The sequence below is a fragment of the Diabrotica undecimpunctata genome, chromosome 1 (assembly GCF_040954645.1).
Source record: "Diabrotica undecimpunctata isolate CICGRU chromosome 1, icDiaUnde3, whole genome shotgun sequence".
Classification (NCBI taxonomy): domain Eukaryota; kingdom Metazoa; phylum Arthropoda; class Insecta; order Coleoptera; family Chrysomelidae; genus Diabrotica; species Diabrotica undecimpunctata.
Genome location: NC_092803.1, coordinates 51,771,970 through 51,793,922, shown reverse-complemented (window position 1 = coordinate 51,793,922; position 21,953 = coordinate 51,771,970). Strand labels below are relative to the sequence as shown.

General features: G+C 32.6%; 1 protein-coding gene across 4 annotated transcripts in view; it reads left to right on the top strand.

Annotated features, from left to right (window-relative positions):
- Window positions 1-21,953, top strand: part of LOC140449314 (protein O-mannosyl-transferase TMTC1-like) — a 1,384,234-nt gene that overhangs the window by 1,309,693 nt on the left and 52,588 nt on the right. For all 4 annotated transcript variants that reach the window (XM_072542477.1, XM_072542470.1, XM_072542463.1 and 1 more), the window contains 2 exons: window positions 3,027-3,140; window positions 19,297-19,440. In XM_072542477.1, the coding sequence (XP_072398578.1) occupies window positions 3,027-3,140; window positions 19,297-19,440 (258 nt within the window). The remainder of the gene's footprint in view (window positions 1-3,026; window positions 3,141-19,296; window positions 19,441-21,953) is intronic.

Below are 21,953 nucleotides of genomic sequence, written 5' to 3'. Positions count from 1 at the left end.
GCGACTACTTTTCTGTTTAGCCCGCTATACGACTCTTTCCCGGCTACATCTTGAAGTCGTTTTTTCTTTAAACATACTTATATCGTTATCCATTGACAACACAAAAGGAAATTTACATAAACCTACTTTGAATAACATCCAAACAACACTAAAAATATTACATGGTTAGAAGCTGCCACATGTCACTTCGCGGGAACGGGTAAATCACATGTCTTTTCAAACGTGTCACCATTGGTCAGGCCGGACTTGGCAGTCTGTGTAAAAAAATTTTTTTTGGACAAGGCGGGTTTTGCAGCTTAAGCTTATTTTCTCCTTCAAATTACTTCGACTTAAGGTGTTTTACCTAAATTATGTTTGATCTTATGTATATACACATGAAGAACAAATTCCCGTATCAAACGCAAATTTCACAAAAATGCGTACGAAAAATCACTTCAAGATCACTGCGTTCATTTCTAGTCAATTAAACTTCCATTTTCACATACACGAAATTAGTCATTAAAAGAATGATTATGGTCTACAAGGTGAAGTGCATACTCAGAATCGTTCGTGTTCTGCTATAGGTTTGTTAAAAGCTCTACCAGTTTGACCAATGTAAGTTTTTGGACAGTCGCTACATTTAAGTTTGTATAAACCACTGTGTAAATGTTTTTTCTTTTGACTCTTGTTGCTCACAATATTCGACGTTTTTATTATTCGACCTAATAATGTCATTATTCTATGCTATCACAAAGAAGAAGTGATTAAGACAGGTGACGTTTCGATAAGTGAGAGTTGAAACGACATATGACTTAACTAACAAGTGCTTGTCACAAATGCCGGCCACATGGTTATATTAAAACAATTTTAAATATTTAATAAAGGCTTTGTTTGCCATTTTTCCTCCAATTGGGAGATGCGATTGGTTTGGCATGTGTATTTTCATATTGATTTCACTATACACTAAGAGATAGTGTCAACGTTAAGGTAAGAATAAAAAACAACATCTTTAATTATGATGATTATAAAGAATGTTTTTCCATTACAGCAAGTTCTGATAAAGCCCAAAATTATGTGGCGAAAGCTTGACTTTTAATAAAAGACACTCAGAAATACCCGTTTTTGTGACAGATATAAATAGTTGCGAATGTAAAAGTGGGGTTATTTTTGATTTAAAATGTTTAGTTTACATTTAGTTGCGGATTTGAAATGGTGTAGTTTATTAAATTGGGTTGTTTGAGTTTACATATAAGTTTATATTCTGATCTTAAAAGCCTACATGTCAATAAAATTCTAGATAGAAAAGTAAAGATTTCTCTAGAATACAGAATTTAACCTTTGTCTGTGGATCGAAGATATACTTTTTCGAGAACATTCATATAGAGGAAATAGAACAATTCAAATAGGATTTCTTGCCAGATGGTTCTGGAACATTGAAAAGGTATAAATACTCGGTGATTCGGATTCAAAAGGGGAGTTCAGTCGGGTCAGTCAGTCAGTAAGCAGTCAGGCAATTAGTTATTAAGATGACAGATACAGTTAAATACAGTAAGTGATTAGGAAGAAAGTATAAAGTATGCAATAATCAGTGATTTAGTATTAAAATTTGATAGTATTGGAAAGTATATTAGAAGAATATTATTAAAGATTAAAAATTATGTTATGTATAAATGGTGATTGGATAATGGAAGAAAGTATTAATTGAAAATTAAAATTATATAATATATTTGGTGATTGGATATTGGTATATTAAAAAGAAGAATAAATATAAATGCTATTAAGAAAAAAAATATTTTAAATTGGTGGAAGCTGATATTGGAAAAAGGAATTTCACAAAAACAAGGATAACCGAGGCTGAGAACGAAGACATTGAGTGGTGATTAAAATCTATATAGTGGAGAACAGTTCATTTAGGCATTCAGTGACAGAAAGGTACAAAATTTTGTTAATATAATTTAGTTAGTGTCATAACAATTTCAATTTTAAAGATAGTTTGTTTAAAATTTACATTGTCTATATAATTTAATTAGTTTCATAAGAATTTCACTATAAAGATAATTTATTTTAAATTTACATTGGTTATGTTAAAGTTCATATGTAATGTTCGAGATGTGGCTATACAGGCGAATTCTAAGCATATCATGGACAGACAAGATAACCAACGAGACCGTATTACGAAGAGTGGGCAAATAAAGAGAGGTGATGTATACCATTAAAAGGAGAAAGTTGGAATATCTCGGACATATAATTAGAAACAGCACTAAATACAGATTACTGAAGGTAATCCTACAGGGTAAAGTATTCGGAAAGCGAGGAATTGGGAGAAGGAGAATATCATGGTTGAAGAACCTGAGGAAATGGTTCTCCACAACAACAACGAATCTATTTAAAGCATCAGACAATAAAATAATTATAGCCAGAATGATTGCCAATATTCGGAACGAATAGGCACTGAAAGAAGAGAATGTTAAATATATATGTGTGTTTCATAATAGATATAATAAAGATAATTTCAAAAAGTACTTACAAACTAATTCTTTGAGAACCGCGATAAAAACCCTATATATATATATATATATATATATATATATATATATATATATATATATATATATATATATATATATATATATATATATATATATATATATATATATTATTAAAAAACACTCATTGCTCATTAAAACATCATTCACAAATAATACATCATCACAATATATATATATATATATATATATATATATATATATATATATATATATATATATATATATATATATATGTAAATATATAAATATCTCAATAAAATGGCAAAATCAACTATCAAAAATTATAAAATAATAATGAAAAAGTTAGTTAAGTGAAAAAATAACAGTAATAATAGAAATAAAAAATTATAAAATAATTTTATTGCAAATAATAAACTTAATTACAAATTTACAAAAATTAAGCTTTAAATGGAATACCTAATTACATTTTTAATTAAACATTTCTTTACTCCCTAACGAGACCTAATTGTGCTAATTGTTGGCTTTTGTATTTTTTAGGGCCGGTCTAATGACACTTCCATACAACGCCAAGATGCATTACAACTATGCAAATTTTCTGAGAGACTCTGCTAAACCCGAATTAGCCAAAAGCCATTATCTGAAAGCTCTCAAGTGAGTATTTTACTGGATAGAGCATGCTTTTTCGCCTAAGTGCCATCCTAATCATTTTATCAAATTGTCGATGAATGTCTCGATGCAAGGATTGAAGAAAAAAAAAAGAAAAATGACTCGGCTTTTTATTGAATTTAGGGTAGATGTAAAAAGGTTTTTTTATAATTTAAGTTTTAATATAGGTAAGGTGTAATATTATTCTATTAAATTCTTGAAATTATACAGGGTGGTCCTTAAGTAATTGTACAAAAAGAAACAGTAGATTCTACACTTGAAAATATTACGATTTAAGCCAAATTGCTTTAATAAAATGTTGATATTAAGAAAGATACAGGGTGTTAAAGTGCAAAATTAAAATTTTATTTTTCGCTATAACTTTCACATTTGTAAACATTTATGTATAAAAATTTACAACTGGGTACTTTTAAATATGAGAAATTATAATTTGATGCACACTTTGATATATCTGATAGAGGGCGCCACTTATGCCACATATCTGGTATAAATTTGCACTTAACTTTTTTGCTCTTTAAGTTACCTGTATTTGAGATAACAAATATTAAAGATTCATTATTTTAACAAAAAGAAGGTATACTTGTTAATAACTTCAAAACTCAACAGTTTTCGAGATAATCGTATTTTAAAAATCAGCTGCATAGTTCTGATCTAAGGCAATTACTCCAGGCAACGAAGAAAAAATAGACAAAAACATTAATACTTCTGAATTTTGGTATAAAATACCTTTAACTAAAGTTAATAGTGAACGAAATATTAAATAAAATAAATATATCAGCAGAATAATTAATAATAGGATTTGACAAAATAACTGAATAATAGGATTTTACATCAAACATTTTACGTTTTATGTTAAATTAAAGTCATAATCAAAACATTTTGTTTACAAATCCAATTAAGAAATAGTTAAACTAAATAACATAACTTTTTGTTAAAGTAAGTGTTTGATATGTCCACCATTTTCTTTAATTCATTTGTCAATATATTCCATAAAAGATCGTCTCATATTAAATAGCATCATTGGTTCTAAAGAAACTGCTTCAGTATTTATTTCTTCCCATAGTTGGTTGCGAATGTTTATGGGATTCTTATAGACACGTTATTTTAATCCGCTTCATACACCAAAATCAAGCGGATTAAATTTGGGGCTACGTGGTGGCTATAATGTATAATGGATGAATATATCGATGACATTACTTATTTATATGATTACGTTACAGCTTATGAGTAACTATAATTACATCTCGAACAAATGGACTATTATGATTTACTAACGAACTAATATTATGCTGAACTAAATTGCCGTGTGTTTACTATATTTATAACAATATCGGTTATTAGGAAAACTTGAGTCTTTCAGGTTAGATTTGTAGCAAAAGTATTATGAAACAGGACACATATGTGTAATTAAATACCTGTGCTCTAGTTTCTATTTGTCCTAATAAAACTGAGTAAACAATTTACGTAATGAACTAAGTATTCTTTTCGGATTTTTTATGAATTAAATAATTATATCAATATCTCACCAAATTGCCAAGGAATATGACTACCACGACCAATCCAACGTTCAGAAAAGTTGTATTTAAGTATGTTCCAACTGTCTTCTCTCTAGAATGTGGTTGTGTACCATCTTGCACAAACCACATATTTTGGGTTTTTAGCATTTTACAATGGAGAAAAAGTAATACAACGCCATTATAGAACCGATAGCAAAGGGAAATTGTAAACATGATGACGGCCAACGTCTGACTACGGACACGGCACCTAAAGAAGGAGATGAAATATCTTTTCTCCAATAAGACATTGGACATATAACAAACCATTTTGTGATGTTACATTATTATCTTGGAGTTGTTTTAATAAAAATAAACTATGAATTATGCTTATCTACAGGTATTCAGTGCTTTACCGCACAAATATCAAACTAAGAATTATTGTGCAGCTGACTTATAAAATGCATTTATCTCGAAAACGGTTGAATTTTCAGGTTACTATCAAGTATACCTTTTCTTTGTACAAATAATGTATCTTTAATATTTTTTAACACAAATAGAGGTAACTTAAAGAGCAAAAAAGTTAAGCGCAAATTTATGCCACACATGTGGCATATGTGGCGCCCTCTATTAGTTACATTAAAGAAAGTATAAAATTATAATTTTTCCTTCTCAAAAGCATCCAACTGTAAATTTTTGTCCAAAAATATTTACAAACGTAAAAGTAATAGCGAAAAATAAAATTTTAAATTTCCACTTTCACACTCAACACCCTGTATCTTTCTTAATATCAACATTTTATAAAAGCAAGTTGGCTTAAATCGTAATATTTTGAAGTGCAGAATCTACGGTTTCTGTTTGTACAATTACTTAAGGACCACCCTGTATAAACGCGGTACAGTGCATGTCGAAATCATTATTTATTACATACCAAAATTTACCTTAGAAAATTTTTCCGGAAAATTTTAGTTTTTAAAATTTATAGCGTAGGATTAATACGTAGGCAACATGAATTTAAAAAAAATGGAAAAAACTAAAGATTAAGAAAAACACCGTTACGGCTACCAAAAATTCACACGAAAACTTTTACACTAGCACCGATTTTCAGCTCAATTGATTCTCCTACACCATCATCATCGATGATTAATTCCTTCGGATTATGACTTACGCTTGTATTTATTATTCTTTTCTAAGGTAAATTAATAATTTTTCTGTCTATTTTGAAAGTGATTGATTATATATGCGTCTATCACGGATGCTGTCTCTGCCTCAAATAGTGAGCCAGATGGTGTTCGATGGTAACAGACTCTAAATCAGTTATAAAAAACGCCTATATTAAGCTCATTAAAAGAAGTGGCAAAAATGGCTGCTTATATGTTAACTGCAGTAATCCTATATAAAACCAAAGCTGGGGTACCAACAAACCATGGTAATAAGAAACTTCGAGGGTGGTATTCCCTCTAACTTTCTGCAACAAAGAGTCGCTAAAAAAACTAAGGGAGAACTCTAAGGACAGAATAGGTCATTAAGCAGTATGATAAAATCATTTAGCATAACGGATTTACAGACACCATCCTAATACTCAACTTGATTAGGCTAAAGCAGACCTGATCATCAACAAAATGGAACAAGCAATAAATGGGGGTTCTATAGGAAGTCAGACTTAACTGCTGTAGTTCCATAAAATAAAGTTTAGTGTAGGGATCATGTGGGTAATTTGTGCTAACAACTATACAAAAAATGACTGTTCATGTTAGAAGGGGTATAGAGGATCTGTGCGAGAGGGAAGACTTGACTATAGTCGATTTCAATAATAAGCCCAAGCGCCCCATGGTCCACTCTCGTGTCCCAGAGAAATAGGCTGATAAAACAATAATGGGAGCCCCTTTAAGAAAACAAAATTAAGCTCTTAAGTTGGAACAGAATCTCATCTCAGAAAACTAAAACAATAGTAATTAGCAAAGAACCAACCAGATGTAAAATCGAAATTGATGGCATCAGTATTGAACAAGTAATGGAAATAAAATACCTTGGAATTGCACTGTCTGGCTATAAAGACCTAGAGAAAGAATAGAGATCAAGTACAAACAGCAAATAGACTGACAGGATGAATTTAGAACATCATATGGCGAAACGGACACAATAACACTGAGATGAAGTCAAGAATTTATAAAGCCAGTGTAAGACCAATAATGACATATGCCACAAAAATAAGACTTGACACAGCCACAACACAAAGGCTACTGGAAATAACAGAGATTGGAATATAGAGAAGAAATACAAAAAATACGCTGAGAGATCGAAAGAAAAGTGAAGACATTAAAAGAAAGTGTAACGTAGAGTGTATACATAAATGGACACTAAATAGAAAAAAAAATATGGAATAACCACATAAGCAGAATGGGGGAGACCCTTGTTGTCAAAATAGCAAGAGATAAGTTACCAATCGGCAGAAGACGTATCGAACGGCCGCGCAAAAAAAGGAGTGACAACCTTTCATAGAAGTAATAATCCGCCAGTGAACAAGCGAATTGCTTATAAACAGAAAGAAGAAAAAGAAAAAGAAGAAGTCAGAAGACTGAAGAAATGCAGCTATTTGTCTTTGTGTGTGTTGTGCTGTGAGCAGGTATAATTTTTTAAATTGTTCATGGTAGAATGCTCGCTTTATAACAAAATCCCTTATTCTTTATCCTGACTCGAAACAGAGTCAGGATAAAGATTGTTATCTTTTATTATTCTTTTATTTATTTATATTTTTCCTGTTTAATTTCATTTTATTTAAATTGTGCTGCCAAATTGTTCTTTCGTGCTTCTTTTTCGGACATTTTCAGCATACAATTTATATAATTCCTATTAATTCATTAGCGCCCACGACATCTAAGTTTGAGAGTTAACATATTTTCTATTAGGTATTTATTAATAATATTATTTGTAACAAAACTTTAAATGTAACTATATTAAAAAAGAAGAACTACTTAGATATAGATATGTACCCAAATAAGTACACTGAGTACTACAGCGACTTAATAAATAATGTAACAGAAAAAATTAATTTAAATGAAAAGTGTTAAAACAAAGGGTTATATAACACTTTTTGCATCTGGCTCTTTTATGACACTGATCACACCTTAATTGTTTAATTTAATAAGTTTTTTGAAAAGTGTCGGCATTCATGTTTTCTACAGGTAGAGAGAATATTTCCGGTAAGTCTAGATTTCATACACTGACTTGGCATTGCAATCTAAATAATGTCGTACAAGGACTCTTTCAAAATTAAGAAGACTACTTTGTTAATCTTTAGCCAGCTGATAGGTACAATCTTCAAACATTTACAACATTTACATAGTAAAAAGCTTCTACCACCATTTTTTTTTCTTATTCCGATACGGTAACTGTTTATTTAGTTACTGATCATGTAAGTCTACACCACCCATGGACTTATTATAATTTTTAAATATAGCATGTTGAGAAACATCCACTTTGGCCTTAGCAGCAGTTGACCATCGTTTTACTTGTGCTTCAGGTTCCATAGAGTCGTAATTTCGAACCATAGTCACTATGTTATATTCTTGCCATCTTACACATTATAATATACCTTGTGAATTGTCAAATTGATGTTCACAATAAACTATGTTTTTTTTTAATTGTTTAGAATTTTATAAGGGATTTTATTTTTTTGTTTTATTGTCTCTTACAGTTCTAGTAGCTTTAATTCCTATTATTTTTAATTTCTTCAACAGATCGTAAATAAATTATCAAAAAAAAATATGTGGTCTAATGGGCACCCGATGTGGTCCTCCATATCCAGAACTACTTATGATTTTACTAGTAGGCTTGTTTTTTTATCTATATTTTTGGCTTTGCAATAAGTATATACGGCATAACAATAAACATTGGTACTACATAACAACCAATTTTTGTTGCCGAATTTAATAGGTTTAGTTTTTATAAATTGCTTAGTGGCATGTCTCCCAAAAACTAACCATAGATTAATCAATGCATAAATGTTTATGGAAAATACTCCAGTGTCTGTAGTTCTGATTCAAGCGTGTTATATCGAACTGTTGCCATTTTCTCATGTGCTGGTAATGCTGTATTGTGAACAAGGTGAATATAACGCTTTATATCTACAAATATATTTTTAGATTCTAGACATAAATGCACAATGGGTACTTGGTGATATTCTGTTAGTAATAATACACCGAAAAATGTTTGTATATCTACCTTGGATACAAAAAAACTATTGCTGTTGCATTAAGAAGAATATAAATTAGTTTGGGTAATTATGTTATCAAATATGTCGTGACTGAATAATTATTTAAATATCTCAACTTCATTTAACACTTGTAATTCATATTTAACGATTTTAAATACTTATTCCCCCCTGACATTACTACCATATTATTATTTGTACAAATTTTTAATCCATTGTGGGCCTAAACGCTTTTGTTCTCGTAATCTTTTAAACCGCAGTGCCAAAGGTACATCCTGTAAGTCTTCGTCTTCATCTGAAGAGCAGTCAAAATTTCGCCTACAAAGTCTTAAGGTAGTGTCAAACTACCTTCTTCAAGGTTATCATTCTCAATGTTTTCTTTATTAGTTAGCATATCTGAGTCTGGAGGAATAATAACAATATCACCTCAAATAGCGAATTAGAAGTACAAATATCTTCTAAAGCTGAAGGTGTTCTTCTTGATGTGCCTATCCGTTCCGAATGTTGACAATCATTATGGCAACCTTTATCTTATCTGCAGCAGCACGAAAAAGCTGCACAGATGTTGTATAAAACCAGATTTTAAAATTCTTTAACCAAGATATTCATTTTCTTCCTGGACCTCGTTTTCCAAATATTTTTACCTTGCAGGATGGCTTAAAGAAGAGCATATCTGGATTCATTTCGCATAATATGTCCAAAGAATTGTAACTTTTAAGATTTTTCGAGTACCTATCGGTTCTTATTCATTCTTCTGAGGACCTCCTCATTTATGACTCGGACAGTCCACGGAATCTTAAGTATTCTCCGATATAGCCACATCTCAAATGCTTACAGTTTTCTGTACACATCTTCGTGCAATGTCGACGATTCAACACCATAAAAAAGGACAGAGAAGACATAGCATCGCAGCATTCTTACTTTTGTATCAAGAGAGAGTTTGTGACTCTTGAAGAATTGATTGACATAGAGTTGACCTTCTGTTATCCTTTTCTTGCTAATAATCATAAGTTTTGTCTTCTTACCGTTTATATTGAGTCCATATTGTTGACTGTAATACGTGATTTTGTTCATAAGAACTTGTATGGCTTCTAATTTGTCCGCAAATACTATGGTGTCATCTGCATATCTGATGTTATTTAGCCGGTAACCATTTAGTAGAATAACTTTTTCAGTTTCGTGCAAATCTTTAATAAATACTATTTCAAAGTACAGATTGAAGATTAGAGGAGACAAAATACAGAGTTACCTCACTCCACGCATTATTTTCACATAGTCAGTGTGTTTACCTTTAACTCTGAGATTTGCTGTCTGATTCCAGTAAAGATTTCTAATTATTTTCAGATCTTAGTTGTTAATTTCTGCTTCTTTTAGTATTCGCATCATCTTGGCGTACTGTACTTGATTAAACGCTTTCTCGTAATCAACCATACATGTGTATATGTCGCAGTTGACGTCTGTACATCTCTGGAATAAGACTTGCACTGAGAACAAAGCCTTTCTAGTTCCAACAAAATCTGGCCATCTCATTTCTGCTATTCCCACCATTTTAATATGCATTCTCTTCATCTCCTATATTGCATCGTGGTTTTTTCTTGCTTTGTGTAAAGTTTTGACATTCCATGTGCAGATCTTGATATTCTTTCTGCACTTCAATTTATTATCTATGGTAAACTCAAAACTGTCCTCCCCGGAGACCCGATCGGAGGACTTACTCCGGAATTTATTTTAGTATTGAACATTGCCATGATTTATTGCCTAGGGCGTATCGCTGTCGATCTTTAATGGAGTGTTTGCACTACTTGTACTTCCCCATCCTTATGCCGTTGATCAAATCTTTGGATCATCCACCTTCGAAGCCGATTTCACAACCTCAGAACAAAAGGGTGTCCTACCACTTACCAACTCATCCACCCGAAGCCGTTGGTCAGTAAGTGGGGGATTGCTTATACCGCCAATCGCTCGGTGAATGACTCGTCACACTGAATGACTCGCCACACTGAAGAGTACGAGGTAGAAGGAAATATAGTGACCCGTCTGTCCTCGGAAACCTAATAGCCATTCGGGGTCGGAAGAAACAAGAGTTAGCCAAGAGGGATTGATAGGAAAGAGTAAAGACATATAACTCAAGACAAGTTGAAAAGGAGTAATTTGTGAAGGCCCTTATGATGCGCCAGGTGCGTTTCATAAGCGTATGAGTTATAATACACCTTGTTTTCCCGCTTATACCTCGGGTTGTTGACTACAGACTGTATGGCTCGTCCAGCATGCCATAGCATGGAGCATTAGGTGTGCGTCATATTTTACAATGGAGACACCCCAACTCCATGGCCTGACCAACAAAGCTGACCGACAAGGTTAATAACGACCTTTGTATTTTATTTTCATAGAAAATCCGTAGAAATCATCTACAGATGCCATCTATGTAACGAAAATTTTAATATATCAAAAATAATCCCATACGCCAATTTTACACCTAATTTTAACATCAAATAACTTATGTTATATTTAAAATTGTGAAAAATTAATTACTGACGCCCTTTAGTAAACTTATTGTAAACTAACGAAAACCATTTGATGCTAAAAGAAGGAAATGAGAGAAATTACTGTAAGTTTACAAAGCCGATATAGAGAAAATAAAAACGTCCGTGTTGACTTCATAAACAATAAATCAAAACCAATAAACCAGCTAAATCAGTCAACGAATTCTGTAAAGGCTATCGTCTTAGTGGTATTAAGTTTCCTTTAATTACTAAGAATTGCAACTATTTTTTTATAGATGGCACTAGTATATCAAAATCGCAGCTGTACTTATGTTACAGTGGGCGCTACTGGGTAAATATTTCCTGATAGTTTTTTCAATTATGCATTTTCCCAGTATATTTTCCACAAATGTTTTCTTAAATTTATTCTTTAAATTTCTTCCTTTGTTCTTAAACATGTAAAGTATCTTTTGTAATATATGTAAAGTTTTTTATTTTTTTTATTTTATTTTATGTTTTGTTTTCATGATTTTTCATCCCGATTGTTTTATTGCCGTTTTTATTATTCCTTCTTTGAGAAATACAAAGAGAAAAATATAATTTTATGTTTTAAATATTTTTCTACAAACTATAAAACCAAAAGAGATATTTTTTATGTGTGAATAAAACTTTCCCTTTATTCCAAAATGTTAATGAAAATAATTTGGATATGTCTTCAGGTTAAGGATACTTCACTTGGCTCTTTCAGGGCTACGAACGAAAAATATAATAGATTTATTAGGGATGGCTGAGGCAGATGATATTCGGCGGAGAAACGTACTGTAAAACTTTTACGAGAATAACCTATCGTACATTTTTATTTTTATTTGTGATGTTTTTCGGGAACTATCTCATATTGAGTTGTCTACTGCATCTGCTATGCCAGACTTGGGGATCCTCGTTCGAATGGATGCCGTCGTCGTCGAATCAAGATACGAATATCGCAAGTTTACGGCGGTCCTCTCCATTATTTACTTTTATTGGATTTTTTTTATTTCTCGTATGCATGCAGTATGGAGGTCGCTGAAAAAGCCATTAAACAAATTTCCGTGATTGCAATTTTCTATAGAGTTCGGTTTTTTACTAGAACGAGTGCGCTATCATTCAGTTTATTATAAAAATATACACGAATATTCAAAATTAGTAAAAAAAATAAAATTGCATATAAATGGAAAAAGAGTCACAGTCATGAATATACAGATATCAGCTTTAGTTCATCAATATACGAGGCGAGGTAACTGATAGATATATACGCATATTAGATCAATTTTCTGTTAATAAATCACAGTGACCATTCTGTAATATGTGAGGATAATTGTGTAATATTTAAAAGTAGGAACATCTGTAAATGTTCTTTCATATGAATTTCTCTCATGTGCAATACTATGAATGCATTATAATTATTATAATTGATGCTACTCGCTTTTTCTTTTTTTATTTTTTTTAGTTTATTGTCTTAAATTTAATGCAGTATGAAAAATAACATACTTGCAATTGTAAGAGCAAGTGGCAGAATGATGTCAATAAAAATTGTACTTGATAAAGAAGTGTTAAGCACGTTGTGTGCTTGCTATTAAATCTGTTCTTTGTGAGATTGAAAGAGAAGCTTTCTATAATCAAATACAATCATAAGCTTGATTTGGCAAAAATTGTGCCAAATACCAATTGCCGATACTTTTCCACATATATCACATAAATTAAAGTATATTGAGCAGTTTTTATGAAACCAAGAACTGCAATGCACGCACTGTATCCGGGTCTTCTTATTTCGATGTGGTTTAGAGGTCGGCTTATTAACAGGTAGGATGGTAGTTTTTAATGGTGACCTGTGAGACGGCGTCAAAGAACTTGTAGATGGTAGATTTGGACGTGGAAGATTATCTACTTCAGTAATTTATGTTATTGAAATCTCAAGATTGGCGTACTCTGGTATTGCATTCCGGTCGAATGGATAAATATCACACGCGAGACAACCAGATACGGCATTTTGTACTAAGGCAGCTTTTGTCCAAGCCTCATTTACTAATTTGACAAACTGCAAGCGGTTAATCTTCTCTGTAGAATTCATTTTAACAAATGAGTTGCAAGCATTTTACTATGTAACTTCAGCGACTTAAAACATGAACGATCTAATAGTTACAAAAACGGTATGGCTCAGTAAACACAGATATAGTAGAATGATCTTATTTTCGTCTGTATACTATAACATTTGGAAATTAAAGTTTCAATGACATGCATCACCAACCAAAGCCAGTAGGACTTTTCCTGAGGGCTTTCTAGAAACAAAGTGATGTGTTAACCAATCAAGTATATCTTTGTTTATTTTAGTTTATTTTTAATTTTTGCCTTTATATACGCAGATCAGGGAAAAATTACCCTCAGCATTGCAACAGGTGATACACGTAATTGTTTTTCCTTCTCCCAAAAACTTAGTGATGCTACATTTCTAGATCCCTTTTGGTCTAGAACAAATGCAGATTTATTATTTAGTTGGAGTCCTATTTCGTCCATGTTAAATAAACTCCCAGGCTTCTCCATCAACTCATTTTTTTGGATACCTTTCTCTTACAGATTAAAGTAGTCGCTTACATCCTTTTTTATGGCTTGACTTTTTGCTAATGATACGCCTTTCGATTTTCTTATACTTAAGTCAGAGTTTCTTCTTAACGATTTTTAAAATTGGCCATCAATGTATAGCATTCCCAGATGATCTAACACTATTAACAACAAGTAAGAAAGAGCTAAAAAAATTAATGAGCAATATAATAAAAGAAGCAAAAAATTTTTGGTCTTCTCATAAATGAGGAAAAGACAAAATATATGATAATGGGAGAAACAGATAAAGAAAAAGAAGACAATTTCACATTGGAGGTAGAAGAAAAAAATTCATGCGCGTGTAAAAAAGTTTCAGAATTTACTTACCTGGGTGTAAAAGTAGATGAAAAGGGACATGGGAAAGGGGAGATAAAAGCTAGAATAGCAAAAGCAAACAAAAAGTATGGAGCAAAATAGATGGACAACGGAGAAGAAGAAATAATAAGGAACTTGAAGAACTCTATAATGAACCAAAAATAACGACAATAATATCAAAGCACAGAGAATCCGTTACTTAAGACACATTGAAAGAATGGGAAAGACTAGAATGCCGAAAAATGCACGTTGGCAATTTTCTGTTTATTTTATATTTTATTGGCATGGCTGAAAATAAATTTATCTAATAAAAATATCCTTATATAAGTAACTTAAGAGCCAGGCTATTTCTCTCCAATATTTGCGAGCCAACTAACCCCAATTTTCGGATTGGTATGTCCCACTTAATTTCTGTGTGTTGGGAACGTTTGAAAGAAATGACAACTAAGCACACATAAAATCAACGATACACACAACATGCCATCGAGAATTCAATAAAATACTAATAAAAATAAGTACGCAATAGTTTTGACGATTACCGCAAAAAGTATTAAGATGTAGATAAGAATTTGTAAAAAACTTACCTTTCAACGTTAAGACATTCACGAAAATAACAATCTTGCTAATACCATACGCGCGCATAAAATAATGCGCGTATGCTATTGGCTGCATTAGTAATGCAACTGAGGCCAAATATGGGAACAATGATATTTTAGACGTGAGTCATCTCACCCGACGAGCCATCACTGCCGGAGTTAACCTACATTTATTCCATCAGGGGAGAGATTGATAATAAAAGATAATTCTAGTGTGCATTTAATTAGGTCAATGGGAGGCTATAAAGCAATACACAAAGAACTAATCTTTGGAACTAGAAATGATGACAAAGGCGATATGCTGGAATCAGTAACAGTATTTTATACGGCGATTGTCAAAACATTATTTTAAAAGACAGGAAGTCAACTTATCTCATACAAAAGTAGGCAAAATTACCCTCAAATAGATTATTTTATGACAAGAAAGAAGGTATACGTTAAAGTAAAAACTACGTGGTAATAACTAGTGAAAGTGTGAGCCAATAATATAAATTGTTTGTGCTAAACATCGAAGTAAAAAGCTAAACAGAACTGCAATATCGGAGAGAACCCAAAAAATCAAATAGTGAATATTAAAAATTGAGAAAAAAAGAGGTATTTAATGAGTAAGCAACAATAAGTGTTAGAGCAGATGTAGAAGAGACACATATTTTATCTGGGATCAGTGCTTAATCGAGTTAGGGTCTTATTAGTGTATGATCTAATATCAGCAAAACTACAGGTTAGCTTACCCCAGTGATTAATATGCTGATTATGCGGTGATAGTAGGAAATAATGAAAGGAATTTCGAACAAAAACTGGAACGATGGAGAAGTTATTAAGGAAAATGGTTTAAAAGCTAGTAGAAAAAAAGCAGAGTACTTGGAATATTCATTACATCACAAATGAATTAAAGGAAGCGAGTAGTGAATTGTGGAAAATATTTTAATAAAACAGAGAAGAAAATACTATAAAATTGCGATTCTTAAGTAGCGATCTAAGTTTTTCAAATGCTGATAAGACCAGTCTTGCGCTTCTACTGATTTCCACATTTTGATTCTATTTATCAAGTTTCAGAATGTGGCTTAGATAGAAATATTGCTGGACTTATTCTATCTCACTGCCTTACTTTTTACTTTTTCGTATCTGGATCCGTCTACACCTATACAGGTGCTCCACGTACTCTATTTCCTCACATTAATAAAGTGCGTCGCTGTCTGTCTTGATGCCCCATTTAATGGAGTTCTGTTTTACAGGGGCAACACCTGTGCGTATGTGATTGAGTGTCCGCCAGGTTCTCCAGTCCAGGTTCATTCCATTAGGTCGTTCTGGATGTAGGGGCAAGAGTTCGGGTGGTTCGACGCTGACATTTCTCATAAAGCTTTTCCTTGATTTAAGTCGGCCTATTCCTGGCGGTTCGTCAAACCCGTATAATTGGTGCCTTTTATCGAAAGTTTGCCTAAACTTCTCCACATATTGTGAGGCTCATCTACGATTGTCTGGTGATACGAATCCAGCTACCCGGTACAGTAGGGTAGAGGGGTAGGCTTCATACAACCAGTAATTATTTTACATGTTTCATTTAACGCCGTGGTGACTTGCTGGGCGTGTCTAGATCTACCCCAGACGGGACAAGCATATTCCCCTGTTAAAAAACATAAGGCCTCAGCTGTTGTCTTCAAGACCTGGGGTTTGCATCCCACTTGCTCCCTACAAGTTTCCGGAGAAGGTTGTTTCTCGTAGAAACGTTTTGTCTTGTGCTCTGACAGTGAAATTTATACGTTAGTAACCGGTCTAGTATTACTTCAAGATATTTGGGCCTATCAATATGTTTCAGGCATTGTCCCTTCCAAGAAACATTCAGTTTTACATGCGCCAGTTGGTTGTTGAGATGAAATGCACATACTTGGGTTTTAGTAGGGTTTGGCTTTAATGAGTTTTGTTTGTAGTAAGTTGACATAATGTTAAAACCTCTTCCATTGCCGACTCTACTTGTGTGAGTGTTTTCCCCTTTACGGCTATACCAAGGTCATCAGCGTAGACAAAACACTCAGTCTGAGGGTGCATTGGTTGGTTGTTGGTATAGATGTTAAATAAGGACGGCGCCAGAACGCTTTCTTGAGGTAGGCCATTTTTTTTTGGGTTCTCCATCTGCTCTTCTTTCCATTTAGCACAACGTAGAAACGTCTATTACACAACAGTTATCTACGACAGATGTTAAATAGATCGAGCACCCATTGTCTCGCTTTTTGCCCGAGTTGTTTTATCTGCTCTGTTAGAATTTCGTCCACCGCAGGTGATTTTCCATTTTTCAAACAGTCAATACCATTTTTGAGTTCTTCAATGCTAAATGGGTTTCGCAAGAGAGTTGTTTCCTGGTCTTAAGTTCTTATAATCTTTGGAGTTTCGCAATGATTGTTTGTTTTGTCATTCAGAAGCAGTTGGTGGGCTATCTGATTTGGCGTTATTGCACATAGCTCTTTTATATTTGTGAGATCACCATTAAGTTTTTTGATCATCTCACTGCCATTTATAATAGGTATACATCCTGGAGTCGTCTGTGTTTGTTATTGTTTTTGTTTTTGCCATATTTATTTCTAAGCCAATATGTTAGGAGCTGCCGTTATCATAATTTGCAGTTCCTAGAATGTGCTCGCTATATTCACGATGTCGTCAGCGAATCTGAGGTGGTTTAAATTATTGCCATTTTTATAATATCTTCCCTGTATGAATCCATTTCAAATCTTCTTCTTTCACTATTGGCAATAATAACTTTATTTACGGCGGCTTTAAATGAATTAGCGGTGATCTCTTGATACCATTCTCGGAGATTTCGGAGAAAGGATGTTCTTCTTCGGCCTGGACCTCTCCTTCCAGCGATCTTACCCTGTATTATAAGGTGTAGAAGGTTATACATACCTCTCTGGATGTCTCATTACGTGACCGAAATATTGTAACTTTCGAATTTTTATCATTTTTGTTATTTCTGTGCTCTTTTTTATTCGATGTAAAACTATATCATTTTCTTATTTGATCAACCCAACTTATCCGCAATACTCGATAAATTCACATCTCAAAGGTCTCCAATTTTTTTATCGCTACCCGTAGGGTAACGGCTAGTTTTACTTCCATTTTAAATAGGTAAAAATAAATAAGAATAATACTTACTCACAATCAATTTATTCTACCACCAACGACCGGTTTCGCATACTATAATTTGCTATGCATCTTCAGGTCAACGGTACATGGTTAAATAAATACTAAAAATATAAAAACCCGTATTAGGGTACTGTCTGGTACAGAATAAACAGCAATTATGCCAATAATATATGTATATGTATATGAAAACGCAGAGATTAAGCGGAGAATGGGAGTGCAATCAGACATAATCGACTATATAGAGGAGAAGAGACTATCCTGGTACGGCCACGTCAGAAGAGCGGACAGAGGACGCTGGATAAACAAAATCACAGAATGGAGCCCGATTGGAAGAAGAAAGAGAGGAAGACCCCGAAGGTCATTCAGAGATGAAATCGACGAGGCTATGGAGAAAAGAACCCTGCGAGATGGAGACTGGAATGACAGGGAAAATTGGAGAAAACGGTTGAGTGAAGGAAGACAGTGAAAACTGTGGAAATCCTTAGTAGTAGTAGTATATGTATGTGGTTATTAAATATGACTTTAAAATTGATTTAATAAACAAAATAAAACTTTAATGAAAAAAGAATCTAGTACAATTGAAATTAAATAAATAAATAACTAATAAATATTACTTACATGCCTGTACAAGAATTATTATTTAATGTTTGAGAAAGCATAGTTTAAAATGTTATAGTAAACTGGTGACGGGTGACCATCTGTTTTATTGTAACGATTTAACCAATAAAAGGAAAGTTTTTGAGGGGAACAGATATTTACATTTAATCTAGGAATGTAGGTATTGTGTAAATTGATTGTTGAAATTAAATGCGACGTGTTATATTATTACAACCTAATCAGATCATGATTCTTACTTCAGTGCTCCTTAAAATATCTATTTTTAATATTTTTGTTTCATTTATGTTGTTGTTCACCCGTCCCACTCGGACCATACTAAGTATATTATAGTATGAAATATTTTTTGTTAATGCAAAAGAAAACAGATGTCCACGTAGTGAGACAGATTATTGATGGCTTATAATTTATTGACATTGGAATAATGGTGTGGTCATTATAATAATCCCGACCTAAGCATCTTAAGCATTTATGCAACCATCCAAATTCAAACATTTAATTTAAAATCTAAAACGGTTACTCTTAAATTTGGACTTACTAGATCTGATTTTGTTTACTAAACTATTTTATCACCTTTAGGACTACATTTTTTTATTATTTGTTCTATTGTAATATAAGTTTAAAAATTTCTAGTAATACGTTAATATATTTTAGGTTATGGCCCTCTTATGCGAGTGCACACAACAATCTTGGTACATTGCTTAATAACAGACACGAAGCGGAGCATCATTTTCTGCTAGCAATTAGATATTCCACGGAGCACATCAACGCCCACTACAACCTAGGAAGATTGTACAGGTATAGTTATGTTTATAGCTATGTTCAGTTGTTTGAGTTTTTGTACTGTTACTACGACACCTTATTAATAGCTGCAATAAACTTACTGCAATAAACTTACTGTTGCAGACTTCTTTTAAATGAAATCCTTCAAGAACAATTATATTATAATAATAAAAGTGAATGTTCAATAATTTATTTTTATTTTAAAAATAAGACTGAATCAATCATAATGGTTATTAACGGTGGCTACACAATACAAAAAATTCTATAAAATAATAAATTCTATAAAATGTCCCCACAGATTTCAAAAAATTTACGGTATTATCCGTTGAAAAATTAATGCCTAATAAATTACTTATACTGTTAAGCATTCTAAACTCGTTATAGTTATTAGTAAAACAGGGCATATTTAAAAAAAAATGGATAACATTTACTTGCATCTTTCATGTCTTACATATAGGTGGGTCAATTTTAGAGAATGAAAATAAGTGAGTAGGTCTTTGTGTCCAATTTGTGTTCCAACTAGTCTCTTCTGCTCTGAGTTGAGGGTTACCAAGCAGTAAAGCTATATTTAATTTGCTGTAAATACGTTTGAGCAGATTGCCATTTGTTTTTCCACTTGCACTAAACTCGATTCTAAATATAAGCTTTTATACCACTCGCGGTATTTCGATACTCAGCTTTTTGCATATCGGCATATATAGCAATTTCACACGAGCATTGGTCAGCTTTTTGATTACCTGTAACAGCAATGGTCGAGATTTTTCTTTAGTCTGTCTGAGTTTAAGTCTTATAAGTTTTTTTAAGAGGGTCTTTGGAATAGATCTGTTTAAGGGTTAGAAAGACGGTGAGCCACTTAGTATAACTGGATTAGGAATGTAAGTGGAATTTATATGGATAGCTTTGAGCACTGTATCGAACTCAGCGTGGAAAATCGTGAAATATGGTGGGAGACGTATAATATTATTGCTTGGTGTAACGAATACGGTGCTCACTCCTCTGTCATACTTTGATGCATCTGTAAAGCCTTTGTGACAATGCTAGTAATGCTGACTGGGAATTAAATCTAGATTATACTTACTCTCTACATGACTCTTAATGTTTGCCAAATTGGGTAAAGTCAATATTTATATTTGGAGTAATATTTATTTAAGATGGGGGTTTTATATTTATTTGGAAAAATATCTGGAAATTTGATGCTGAAACATCTCAGGCAACATCATACTCGCTCATAGTAAGGTTTATGTTTGATACTATTGGTAAAGCGATTTATATATTAGTGAATGTGTTATTAAATAAAAGCTTGTTTATGTTTGGAAGCTATTGACTTTGTGGGTAATAAGGTGAAGGTAATTTGGCGATGATAATATAATGGGGACGTAAGGAATCGATCAGTAATCAATTTTTGTTCTTACTAAAGTTCTCTAGACTGTTAGTATGTGGAGCAATCAGAACCTTAATATCTATTTATCAATTATTTACTAATTTTGATTAAAAACAGGTGCATGTGAATAATTTTGACTTTTAATTTGAACAAAATTAATTGCTAAATTTACTAGATAGCTGAAACTGAGTTCAGTGAATAAAGTATAAATGAATAGTGCCAGTAAGTAATAATATATTGAAATATTGAAAAATACGTTTTAAAATATGTTTTTTTATACACTTATGATAAATGAATTATTGAAAAAAAAGTATTTTTGACATTTGTAAAATATTTAATTTCTAGCTGAGTGCTTTCAGCTTACAAAGCCATCCTCAGAGCTATGCTACAATAGAATAGCAAATATAAGTAACTAATAAGTAAGTAAACTAACTAAACTAACAAATTTAAAAATACCACTACTAAAGAGAGATTCCATTGGCAAAAAATTACAAAAGTTATAAAAGCTTCGAAAGTTTTCGAAAAAACACCTTAAATACAGCACATTAAGAGACCTCAAAAAAACACATTAAAAAACTTTGTTTATGGTATGAGTGCAAGTACCCAACCATCTCGATGTTGTTGCCGTGATAGACAGACTGATTAGGATCCAATGTTTGCTTTTTAAATGCTCTTTCGAAAAATGACAACTAACATGCCATAAAGAATTTAAATTCAAAATAAAATGGGAAATGACCTCACATGTCATGACAAGATCGTTTTTACCTTGTTTAGGCCTGGGCTTCTTCAAGGAATAAGGTACTTTTTTTTTGGGTAGTGGGGGTGTGGTAAACGGCAATCACGTGAAATTGTTGTAGAGAAGTAGTGGACTACTATATTGTGTGGGCGATCTGAGAAGATGTAGAAACGCAAAAGAGGAAGTGGGAACTGCCTAGCATGCCAGTTTAGGTACTTCATGGGTTACCAGCCAAGTTTTAGGGACGGCTCTTTATCAGCAATGTTGGCGCGCAGTCTTTACCTGCGATATTGGATAGGATATGATTCTAAAATGTCTAAATACATCAGGAAGTTCATGTCCAGTGTTGTGAAGAAGTTTAGCTGAAGGAAATTGAACTTTTCTAAAGGGAAGCCTGGTGAGTATTTGCCC